The sequence below is a fragment of the Beta vulgaris genome, chromosome 6, assembly GCF_026745355.1.
Source record: "Beta vulgaris subsp. vulgaris cultivar EL10 chromosome 6, EL10.2, whole genome shotgun sequence".
Lineage (NCBI taxonomy): Eukaryota > Viridiplantae > Streptophyta > Magnoliopsida > Caryophyllales > Amaranthaceae > Beta > Beta vulgaris.
The window spans coordinates 4,220,420-4,234,117 of record NC_079207.1 but is presented as its reverse complement, the minus strand read 5'-3'; the positions used below and the strand labels follow the sequence as shown (position 1 = coordinate 4,234,117).

Below are 13,698 nucleotides of genomic sequence, written 5' to 3'. Positions count from 1 at the left end.
TTGGCAAAAGGTTCACAACTTCATACTTCAAGGGTGCGTTATCTTCATCTTAAAAAATAGTTTTAGGTCCCATCAAAGTTCTAAAAAGTTTTAATCAAATTCAATAAGGTTCAAATATTCAATGATCATTAATCAATAAGGTCTAATAAATTTCAATTAGGTTCAATAAAAATCAGTTTTAATAAATTAAATTTAAATAAGTTCAAGTTAGTTCAATTTAGAGTTTTCAAGATGAATGAAGAAAATGCATCCCAATTTCTCCATTGTTCAAAAATTCTATATGGGCAGCATGTGCGTATTATGAATCGAATACATTACCAACGTCAAATCGTCAACGTTTACTTCAGCGTCCTATAAATCATAATTGGTCCATAGCTACTTTCGGTAAGGTTGGCTGCTGCAAAAATTTAAAGCCATCTCTTAAATTGTAAACTTCAACAAAATCAACACTCAGTAGACAACCAAAGAAAACCTTGCATTCATACATTGATCCTATGTTACGGAAAACCCATCTCAAAAGATTTTCTAATATTTTATGTCTTTAATTACTTATTATATTATTATCGACATAATTATATAAATATTCAGAATAAGAGAAACGGTGTGATAAGGATCATAACTTCATTGAAAGTTAATAAAAATTTAAGAGTTATAAATAAAAAAGATGACAAAAATAAAGCGTATTTTAGTTTTTTTTGGCACAATTATCAAATAAAAAAATATATCAAGTAAAAAAGATATTCATTTATGGAAAAAATAACAAGTAAAAAAGACAAAGGAAGTAGATAGATTTAATAATTAACAGACCAAAATATAGAGAAAACATCACCAATTAGCAATATGAGGGTAAGAATTACACTCATATGAATAATCTAGGAATTATATGCCTTGAATCTGTTCGACATAATGTTTGCAGGGCCGCCCGATCGGGCCTGAGTCGAAGATGTCAAGTAGGCTGTTTTGCAGGGCGCCTGATGGCATCGGGCGTAGTAGCAAACAACGACCGGACGAAGGTTGCCCGATTGGGTCTGAGAGCAATTCTTGGTTTGGGAAATATGTCACCCGGTCGGGCAGTGATCAGTTTTGATGAGGAAACGAGTTTTCTTAAGCGGGGTATGAATAGGATTTAAACCTAGTTTCTTTATACCACGAATTAATTCTTATTCACTCTATAATCTGATTTTCCTCATATCAATAAAATATTCTCTCTCTGCTCATGGACGTAGTCAAATTGGTGAACCACGTAAATCTGTTGTGCGTTTTTCTTTGTTTTACATTCGATTATTTGTTTCTTTCTCACGTTTGTTATAACAAATACTATTAACACCAAAGTAGGATTGCAATTAATTGGAAAGTTATATAAATGGCAAGAGGAGAATATAAGAATGATCCAACTATTATAAAAAAAGTTATTTCCATCGAGTGGATACTCTACGTAATAAAGATAGACATTAATATATATAGTGAATAGTGAATACCAACCCAACATAATTTTTTAATCATTTATTTCTAGTAAATAGCTAATCTTTTTCATGATATTCTAATGATCCACCATTAATCTAAATCCTAATCTCCTTGAAATTGGGAAAACCAAAAAAAAAATACTAAGGTACTATAAAAGGAATAAGATAATAGTATAAATAATACATAACTTATATACAAACGGGGTAATCCGCAATTGTTAATAAATATACTACAATAGTGATTAGTGAGTATCAACTATCAAGAAAACATACATACCTTTAACTTTGAAGGACTGAAGGTTCTCAATCCAGTTCCACGTGATAGCTAGTTATTAGTTTATTACCAAGAAACCTGCAAATCTAAGCAATGTCTTGTACGATTTCGACTCTCAAGGGCAGACACTAAACTTTTTGTCACAAACTAGATTGGGTTTGTGAAAATTGTAGCCAAGATCTGTCCTAAATGCAACTTATTTGACCAAAGCTTGTCTTATTACCATTGGCTTTCGAATCATTTACAAATTTTCAAGCATCTGAAAAAAAAGCAACTGTTCCGGTATGTAATAAATGGTAGGGTGTGAACCGGTATCTTCTACGTATACGTAAACCGGTTCGATGTTCTGCAAAACAGTGCACGTAAACTAACCTCGGGAGTTGATCCGAGGAACGCCCCTCCAATGCCTAAGTCAGTAATGGGTAAACTGGTAGCTCTCAAGTGGTGTATGACTGTGTTTGTGAACGTACCTTATGACTCAGATCAACGGGGTATTTATAGGAGCCGGCAAGAATCCTTGTTCAAGTAGGACTCTGCTCCTATTCGTTGGACGCAGGTATATTCCTTTGGGATATACTTTTATCTATTGAAGTTTTATCCTTAGGCTCGTAGGCACATATAAGTAGAAACTGTATCAAGCCTAGGTCCATGAGTAATGGCCCAGTGAGGATACCGTCTAGGTACCTTTATGAAGCCGATATAATGAAGTCAACGGTTCTGAAGCAGGTGTATTGACTAGAATGATTTCTATTGGTCTGGAAAGACCGGTATATAACTTGGTCAGCTCCATACAACAACGCTTTCATATTTGAACTCTAAAAACATCAGCATTATGCAACATTACATTTTGGTATAGGAAAAATTGACAAGAATAGTTCTTATTATGGACGTTCCTTCATTTTCAATCCCAACTAAAGATTATTTCTAAGCAGTTATTTGTATAAACATGTTTGGTAAGTAGCTGATAGCTGATTGTTATTTAATTGTATATGAACAATAAGGACATAGACATAATACATTATTGTACCCTTTATTGTTTATAAATGCAATTTGAAGAACTTTGGGACATAAATGTAATTTATCTACTCATTCTCAAACCTCTAATGTCAAAAAGTTCATCCCTAGCTTTCAAAAAGTTTTTTTTTGGACCCAGCAAGCTATTTCAAACCTCTATCTACCAAACACTCAAATTAGTAAATTGATCTAACTAGTCAAATCCTTTAATATGAGTTGAAACCCCTAATTTTTTCCCAAACTTCTATTTATCAAACAAGACCATAATTTTTCATTAGCCTATTATTCTATACTGTATGAGATAATTCATGTGGTTTTTCTTAATAAATTTGAAAAACAAACATCTTACACGAATCCAATTCATATACTACTACTTTGAAATTATTCACTTACATGGACTTGAATACTAACAACATATTTTCTTTTTTCTTTTTGATCAAATACAAAATATTATTTATCACATCAACTAGAAATTGCAAGATATTTTTGCACCTCTTCGTTTAGTTTGAGTTTTTGTTCTTTCATGATAAAGAATAATACTTCTGCAATCCATTCTACATTAATGCAATATAAACATTAAACAACCACTTTACTGCAGTAAAGGGACGTTTGGAATGATTAATAGAAATGGAATGAAAAAATTTTGGGTGAGGGAAAATGGAAATAATAATTGTTATCTTTAATAGTTGTTTGGTATCCTAGTGGAATGGAAACAATTATGATTGAGGAGGGAAATGTAATTGCTTCCACTAGTTTGATAAGGGCAACGAATGGAGCCTGGAGGGATTGTGAATCCCTCAAAAAACGGTATTTGTTACTTAACACTCATACCAAACAATTAGAAATGAAAACACTTATCTGAATCCATTTTCTACCTCATTTTTTTTATACCAAACACCCTCTAAGCCACTAACAAGAAAAAAAATAAAGAATGCTTAAAACCAAGTTGTCCAAAGGCACAATATATAAGTAGACAAATTCAAACTAAACATGTTTGATTCAACAAGGTAGGCAATGCTTAGCACTGTATAGCATATAACAATATTACATGATTGTAGTATATATCAATTCTCAGAAGTACATAAGTTTGTTTAGGCAACCTTCATTATAGTATTTTTTTTTATATAATTCTTCATAATAGTATTATATTGATATATCCTAAGATTCATATATAGAACATGTTTGGTGCTGATGGAAGTTAATGTAGCTAGCATAGTGAGGAATAAGGCCTAGCAATGAAGCAATTCAAGCAAGGCGCAGATCTTGGAAATTAATGCTATAGCATCCTGCCTGTGCCTGCTGAAAATTATGATGGCGAGAGTGTCGGCTCACGCCAAATAAGTTGGCTGCTGCACCATTGTTTGCATAATTAGCTGCATCCTCATAAACACCCTGATTATTATCATCCTCTAGACCAAATTCGGGGGCCTTAAATCTGGTTTCCTATCATTTCAAAACACAAACAAAACCAATTTGAATACTTTAATTTAGCCAAGACTAGTAGACATTCGGATATTAATAGTGTTGTAAATAGAGATGACAGTGAGTAATAGACCCTACCCGGATCCGTGGATCCAGATCCATTTTTGACAGATCTGGGTCCTCAAATTTTGGACCATGTGGCCCGAGTAGGATCTAGGTCCTCCTTGAAAAAAAGGGATTTGGATCAGGTCCTAAATTATTACCCAAATCCATATCCATTTACCCGTTTTTATAATATTATTATTTAATATTATATTATCATAATATTAGTTATTACATGTAAAACGGATTTTCACTTGAATTTCGGATTATTGTTCTAATTAATGTATGATTTTCATGTGAAAATTTATTGGACAATTGAGGTTAATAAAAATTGAGTTGATAACTAATCTACAGTTTGATAATTGAATAGTGGTAAGTAGTTGCAATGGTTATTTTTCAAAATTAAATGTATTTTTTGGTTGATATTAGATGACTTTATTGTTTAAAATCTTTAATTATTGTGAAAATTAGAGTAGTTTAAAAACAATAGACAAGGATCTGTTTTGGTTCCGTTTAGGACCCAGATACGTAGGATCCGTACGAATCTGAATCCTCATTCTTATTACCCTGTGGATCCGGGTAGGATCTAGATCCTTGCTAAAAAACGGATCTGAATTTGGATCCTATCCCTGACCTTTCCCTACCCTATTACTTATTGTATGGAATATATCTTAAGGATTGTAAGACTTTATTAATATTAGTTGCTTTGTTCAACAAAAAAAAAAACTACAGGAACTTACTCAATATATTCCACAAGATAATTTTATTTTGGTGCGATGTTTTAAATATAACTATTAAGGGTAGTTCATCATTATTTATTTTCAGTTTTCAATTTTCAGTTTTTTGTTTTATGGATAATAAACTGAAAATGACAGTACAAAACTGGAAACTATTTTTTTTTTCTTCTAATTTTCATATTTTGTTTTTGATTTTCAAAAACACTGAAAACTGCAAACAAAAAGTGATAACGAACAAAAAGATGCTTATATATCTTTGTAAATTTGGTTGAGAGATGCTTACGAGATTCAATAGGAGGTTATCACGAATTTCCTCGAGGCTCCTTACCTGAGAAATAAAGTATTAGGCTTAGCTTGTTTAACCATTTAGGGGTAATTAAATAGTGTACGACGTAAGGGTTAGTAAATACTGACCTTCTTCCTGGTTGTCCCAGTTTGATTCTTGATCACATGATACTGCATTTGCAAAATTACTAAGTTTTGACAGTGACAAAATATCAAGCAACGTATTACACATTTAGGCTATGTTCAGTTCACCTGAAATTTTCTGATCTGAACTTATCTGATCTGATCTGATCTGAACTTATTTTTTCTGATCTGATCTGATCTGAACTTATTTTTTCTGATCTGATCTGATCTGAACTTATTTTTTCAACAAGATCTTATCTTTTATAAAATATATTATTACTATTATATTATTACTTTGTAAATCATTATTATGCAATACATTATAAGATCTTCTTTATAGTGTTACTATTATTATCATTTTATTTCTATTACAACTTTTATACAACTTTTATTATTAATAATAATTATTATTATTATCATTATTATAAGAACAACAATAATAATTATAATCATAATTATTATTATTACTAAAAATAATTATATAACTCAAGTCATTATTTTATAAGAGCACTTATACAATGTTTCACACTTTCCCTTAAAAAAAAGTTTCACACTTGAGAAGTCGGCAAACTGAACTCTTTTTTTTCCATATAAAATAGAACAAGATATACAAACAACTATGACTTGAGCAAAAAATAAATAAATATCGTGCAACTTCAAATAGCTAGAGAGATTTGGAATTCGGTAGAAGAGGTATACCGAATCTAAATTTATAATTTGTATTCACACTTAGCTTATTTTGAAATGTAATCCGAAATTAGTAGTTTCGTTGTCATGAATTTGAGATATCATATTTTATATATTTCTTATTTTTGCGTCAATCTTATGTTCTTAACATGTGGCTTTTAATTTTCTATTATTTAATAACAACAAAATAACTTAATATAATAATACAATGACATTTATAATGGTAACAACAAGATTAATAATAATTACCAATATTAATAATTAATAAGTACAACAACAACACAATAATAATTCTTTTGAACAAATGTACTAGTAAATAATAATACCCCCTTTGTATTTTTTTATCTTTGTCACTTAGAATCTTGACACTATTCACAATTGAGATAATCTTTTGATTTTTCTAATATATAAGAAAAAATATAGTCATGTGGGGTCTTGTTTGATTCGTCTCAATGAGTACTTTATTAATATTCAATTATTATAATTTTTATTAATATGTAGTGAAAGATATTTAATAATAATAAGTTTTTAAATATAAGCATGATATGATCTGAATCTGATCTGATCTGATCTGATCTGATCTGGTCTGATCTGATCTGATCTGATCTGATCTGAACTTATTTTTTCTGATCTGATCTGATCTGAACTTATTTTTTCTGATCTGATCTGATCTGATTAGATCTGAAATAAGCAAAAATAAGGTGAACTGAACATAGCCTTAGCTAGTAATCTTTCTATCGCAATATGGAGGTGAACTAATGACAAAAGTTATATGTCGATTTCACATTTAGTTTATCAACTACGGATGATATCTTGACAGATCCACTAAACTACCATAGGGAACTATCCTTAGTTGAAAATATAAAGGAGTGAAACTCTTTGTAATTGTACCTATAGAGTTGAAACTTGTGTTTATCCCCCCAAAAAATCAAGTATAACATCTTAGATAATTATAACTCTTTATCATTTAAAGCTATAGTATGGAGGAGTCAAAACTCATGACACCTTAGAGCAACTCCAGCGGGTGATTTTAGGTTTCTGTTTGCAATATGTTAAAAGTTAGAGCTACTTGCTTTGTCATTGGAGTGGAAAGAGGTTGTAGCTTGGTAAAATCAAATAGCTCCACAAAGCAAGTAACTCTATTTAACTTTTTTGTGGGCCCTACTTCGCTCCTTTCCATCTCATTTCCCAATTTCTATTACTAAACGATATGTGAGACCTACAAAAACTACAAGTGGTTATACCTTTCCATTGAGAAAGGTTATAGCTTGGAAATAATATTGTAGTTTGAAAATCTGATATGACACACAAACCTACAAATGGTTATACCTTGCCCTTGTAATTGCTCTTAAATTAAAGACCAAACAACTTCATGTTAACCTCACTTCTTAATCAAATATCAATCCCAAAAAACAATGCAATTATCAAACGATGACATTCCAAAATTAGTTGGTGACAATTTTCTCAATTTAAGAGGTATATTGAACAGTGTTAGACTCACAAGAGAGAAAAGTAAAAAGTTCTGTATGTTTTGAAAATTTTGGGAACTTGTACTAAAGATAATTCTAGACATCCTATTAAACAACCCCTTTTTTTCCCAACCTTGTATTATGAGCATCTTGAGATTCGATGTACATTCTGATAGAGTATAGAACTATTCCTGGGGTCTCAACCATCAGCTTAAGCTTTTGGTTGAGTTGATCCTTTGACATGATATCAAAGCCAGCCTGACAAAAAGGTCACGGGTTCGAATCTCATCCACCCCTCCTTTTTCATTGGAATATTTAGCGCCAGGTATGAGGAAGGCCTGTGTTGCATCAACACTTCAAGCCCTAAGGACTCTTACGTGAGGGGGCATGATAGAGTATAGAACTATTCCTGGGACCTCAACCATCAGTTTAAGCTTTTGGCTGAGTTGGTCCTTTGACACATTCTTATTATTCAAGAAGCTTGTAATGTTAACAAATCACTACTAAATGATCAAGCATTATAGAACGATATTATTGTAGATGCCTTATGACGCACTATCTTGTCGAAGACGAAGATAAAATCCATATCTCACCAAAAACAATAGTGTATTTCCTCGTCTCTTTTTTAAATAGTTGTACCCATTGTTGTTAAAATCCCGATCCGAATCTTACGATTCTACGATTTTACGATCCTGGAAGACCTTACCGATCCCGATCCTACGTAGGATCTTAATTTTGTAGGATCTTTCGATCCTGCGCAACCACAAAAAATCACATGGTAGGATCTTAACACGATTCTACGATCCTACGACTCTACGATTCGATCCTACCATATAAAAATCATAAAGTAATTTCACATTTTATATTTCTCCTATTAGATTTTGATCGCATGTTACTTCAATCTTATTGTATTGAAAAACTATCATCATTTGCTAACTAAGAAAATCATTATTAATATGTGTAAATTTTTAACATGAGGTTCTCACCATATTTTAGTATAATTATCTCAATTTCACCGAATTGTAGGATCTTACGATCCTACGATCCGATCCCACCGATTCGATTCTACCAGCCCCTACGATCCGAAGTAGGATCCCGATCCTGATAACATTGGTTGTACCAAAAGATATTAACACATTTACCTTTCGATCACGAATGACAAGTCGGGCGTTACTCATTTGTTGTTGAAGAGCACCCAATTCTCCTATACTAAGCTCCTCTAGATCGCCTCCCATCCTTCGGCTATTAACAAACACAATCCGATCACTCATTTGTAGGAGATCAAGTACTATTATATTTGAATCAAATCAAAGTTCAATAATGTTGTTGAGAGATAATCGGCCTATATTTGCAGCATAAGTATTATACCTAATCTCTCTTCGAAGTTCAGTGTTGATCTCTAGTAGCTTTCTCTCTTGCTCTTGCATTTGCTGCATCAATACATCAACGCCGATGCACAACAATATTAATTGAAAATTTGGGCTATGAATAGTTATTATTAGGAAATATTAACACTAAGGGTCAACTATTAGTGAAATTATTAAAGAGTAACAATTATTAATTATTCGGTGTAAGTCTCAAATATAAGGGGTCGTAACTTTGCACGAGATTAGCTGGTAACCCAACCTGTTGTAGCATATCATAAAGTCATATGACCCATAAAATTATACAAAACAATCTCACTATGTGGGTGTCTTGAAAGCCTATAATTGATAGTTGATCTAGACCTGTTACAATTGTTAACCGATAGTTGAATCTCTAGGGTTAAATTTTCTTTATTATGAATATATATGCTCCTCATTAATACTCCCTCCGTCCCATAATATAAGTCCTGATTCTGTTTTTACACGGGAATTAAGGTAAAGTAGAATTTTGTTTTATTTAAATAAAAAGATTCATTTTTATTGGGAAACACTTACATTGTTTTTTCTTTTTAAAAAAAATAAAAACTTAACATTAATATTGCATAGTTTAATGTGTAGAGTAGTTTAATGGGTTATGAGATTCTATCTTATCATTAATAATGGTGCATTGGAAGTTGAAATTATGAGGACTTTTTGGGAGTTAAATTATTTTATGAGGGTATTTTGGGTATAATTATTGATTGAAAATAGAAACAAGACTTATATTTTGGGACACTTTAAAAGGAAAGGGGACTTATATTATGGGACGGAGGGAGTATTATTTTGGATAGGGTTCCCAAAGTGATCTTTGGGGGATATCAAATGTTTACCATTTTTGCCTTTGGAATAAACTAAAATACTTAATAATAGCCCTATGCTAAAAGATTAGATTTCTCATCCGTCAATAAAAAGATTAGATTTCTCGTTATATGTGAAGATTTGACTTTCTAAATTTATGCTTAAAGTCCACACCCTTTCTAATTTGAATTTTTATAACATCTAGTTAGGACCGTCTTGAAAACTTTGAGGCCCCGGTTCTAAAATGAAAATTGGGCCCCAATATTAATAAATTAAAAACGAAATAGTTCGAAAGTTAAAGGTGAAAGTTCAAATATTAATGATAAATCGTTAAATTTTTCTTATTCAGAGTGAAAAATAATAGTGATTTGCTTTAATATGAACTAAAATTATTATAATAATTATATTTTGAGGCCCTTATAATTTTGAGGCCTGCTGTAGGGCTCTTTGCACACCCTCATCTACCCCTCTGCTGATCTAGTAGTCATAAACAATTTTTTCTAGAGGTAAGATGAATTAAATATCTTGCATGGGAGATTTGAGATTCTACTTTATAAGAATAAAGAATCGAATTCTTATCACAAGGGTGGAAAAATGGCGTTCAATCAATTAGGCCAACCTTAATTTATAGGAGTGAATAACAATTAGGTCTATATCACTCCAAAAGAATGGAAGGAGTATTTGTCCTAAATATATACTCATAAACATATAGTAGTCATTAACAATCAAACAAGTCCTCAAACTAATATTAAGCTTCCCTAAAACTCAAATATAGGATCTAAATCCTGTCTAATTCTTAGATGATTTAATTACAATCATATTATGAACTTAGAGATTTTTTCTTGTAAGACTTGCATTTCTTGGATAAGGAAGAAACGGTTTTCTTAAAGAAAATTAGGATGGAGCAATGATATTGAGTTAAAGAGTACCCTAACATACTTTTAGGGTTTGTTCTCCACAGCTTATTTTCAGTTCAGTTCAATTAAGTTCAGCTCAATTCAGTTCAGTTCAGTGCAATTCAGTGCAGTTTCATTCTTTTATAATCATTTTGTGAAATATTATTATTATGTTGGTCTAATTTATTTTACTAATTAATCTTATTATTATTTATTTCATATCATTATTTTTAATTATTATTATTATCATTATCATCATCATCATCATTATTATTATTATTGTTGTTGTTGTTGTTGTTATTATTATTTCTATATATTATTTGTTTATTATAGTTTTATTCATTATTATTACTATTATTATTAGAAGGAACATAGTTTAGGTCAAAAGCACAAATAAATGCGTTTTTAGCCCATAAACCAATCAAATCGCGTCAAAACGATTTATGATGTAATTTTGCACAGTTCGACCCAATCATTAATTTTATTACTAAATATTATTATATTATTAAATCTAATTATTAAAATAGGAATATTAATTTACTTCTTATATATTATTGTTATTATATAATCATCATCAAGTATTAATATATTAATACAAATAATATAAAATTATTATTATTAATTATCATTATTATCATTAATTATTATTATTATTATTATTATTATTCATAATTTATGATTATTAATATTATTTATTCATAACTATCATTTAAAAATATCCAAAATACTATTATTATTCATTATTTTTACTTATCATTATAATTATTATTTAATATTCATATTATTATTGTTTAAATATTATTTATATATTTATTACATTCAATTTAATTTAATTTAATTTAATTCAATTCAATTCAATTCAGTTCAGCTATTTTATGTCGAAGAGAACAGGCCCTTAGATCAATATATTAAAATTTCCATACAAAAATAATACAAGTAATTCACAATATCCTTAGTTATTAGAGACAATATTATGATCTACTAATCAACTAATTTGTACTAATACTACCTTCCCTTCTTAATAAGCGAAACATTTTCCTAATTTGGAATAGTGACAATAAGTGCAACCAGGTTTTAAATGATAAAAAAGTTTGCTCTTACTATTACAAATATGCCACCAAAGTAAAGGGGGCCACAACTTTTTAGTTTCATCACTTGAATTGCTCTACTTTATTCTGATCTCAACTTTCTCTCTCTACATTCCTTGGTATTCCCCCACTTTTCATATGTTTAAGAAACAGAAGAAGAATATAATTAAAAGGTGTTTCTAAACAAAGAATTGTGCCACGTGGTGCTATCCTTTAAAATGTTTACTTCATGAATCACGTTCTCCAACATATATAATAATATAAATTAGAAAATGCATGCATGGTGTAAGATTCAATCCCAAGACTTCAAACTTACCTGCTAAAGTAATAACCACTAAATTAAAAAATAATTGGTGTTATAATTCTAAAGCAAAATATCAGTAAATAAAAATTATAATTATCCGAGACGTAACCCCAACTTAAAAATGAGTGAAAAACTAAACCTCGTAGTGCTTACGCCACAGATCAACACCCTCTACCTTCTGGTACTCATCGTACATCTTCTTAAGCCTTCCAAAAATCCCAATAAATATACACATATATAAAAGTAAAATTAGCCAAGTGTTTAGAAAAGAAAAAAAAAAAGAGGACATATTATTGATCAAAAGGGAAATTAAAAGTACGTACGAAGCTCCAGGACTGATGTAGTGATAAACTCTCTTGGTAGAAGAACTGGAGACGATAATTAAAGAAATTTTGGCATCACATAAAACAGTTAATTCTTGAGCTTTTTTCATGATCCCATTTCTTCTCTTAGAGAAAGTAACTTGTCGATTTGTAGTATTTTCGATCCTCTTAATCTCTAATTTTCCTCTCCCCATTATTTTTCACTTTGATCGTTATTTTCTCTCTTTTTTACTCTTTTCTTTCAACTTCAAAAAAATGGCAAAGAGAGAAAGCTTTGTGGTTCCATTAGAAGGCGTGTTTGGCTTTGATTAAGAAGCAAAAGGATGAGAGATTTTGCTTAATATAGAAAGTGAAGAAGGAAAAGTGAGAAATGGAGTGTAACTATTTATGTATGTATGTAATAAAGATAATGGTTACTTTACTTCATCGGTGAAAATTACCTATAGTGTTTGTAGGAATGCAAAAGAGCCTTTATTGATATGTAGGTTATTTTTAATTTAAGTTCTTATAAGTTTACATGATAAGATTTAATAAGTTCAGATAAATAAAATAAAAATATGATATACCTACAAATAAGATTTAATAATAATAAGTTCATATCAGTTGAAATAAGGTGTTAAAAGATGTAATTAATTCAGAGAAGCAAAAATAAGTTTAAAAAAAGGATTGAAAGTATATATTTAGGCCTATTCTTTTGGGTTAAATTGGACTGAAATGAGCTGAATTGGTGCCTAATATAAGCTTTTCCAGTACGAGCAGAATTAGGGTTTATCTAAAAAAGTCTAAGGTTATGTTGGAATATAATAATGTATTTAGAGAGAAGGAAAGTTAATTTGAGTTTGGGTATTTGTTCCACATGGAAGGAATAGATTATTATTGGTGTCTTTATATTAACTCTTGTGCTAGTTATATTAAATTGGATAAAGGCCTAATTACTTGGGCCAAGTTGAGCATTGGGCTTGGATGTGCTTGTATTTGGGTTAATAATATACTTGTATAATTCTAATCAATGACTAGCACAGATTCCGACGTGCGGGTTAAATAAAAGACTTAATGTTTGATTAACATTTAAGTTCTGTCGAATTTTTTTAAATTAATTATTATTTCGGTTTATGAGATAATATTTAATTGGCAGTTTCTTATAAATGCCATCTGATTTTATCCCAAAATAAACCGTTTGGCAAAACGTTATTTCTGATCAGTTTTCTTTTTCTGTCACTCCTTCCCAAAACGTATTCTCTAAAAAAAAAAAAATACTCTCAACCACATTCATGCAGAATGGATAATCTTGCTGTAAATCCATTCTTAAA

The 13,698-nt window shown here is 30.4% G+C and overlaps 1 protein-coding gene across 1 annotated transcript; it reads right to left on the bottom strand.

Moving 5' to 3' along the window:
• Positions 1-3,697: 3,697 nt before the first annotated feature.
• LOC104895108 (MADS-box protein CMB2) lies at positions 3,698-12,814 on the bottom strand. Its single transcript, XM_010681526.4, has 7 exons — positions 12,389-12,814; positions 12,205-12,271; positions 8,945-9,006; positions 8,719-8,818; positions 5,427-5,468; positions 5,296-5,340; positions 3,698-4,194 (listed from the first exon to the last, which is right to left on the bottom strand). Exons 1-7 carry the CDS (start codon positions 12,580-12,582, stop codon positions 3,997-3,999), a joined length of 708 nt encoding a protein of 235 aa, XP_010679828.2. The 5' UTR covers positions 12,583-12,814; the 3' UTR covers positions 3,698-3,996.
• Between the last annotated feature and the right edge of the window lie 884 nt (positions 12,815-13,698).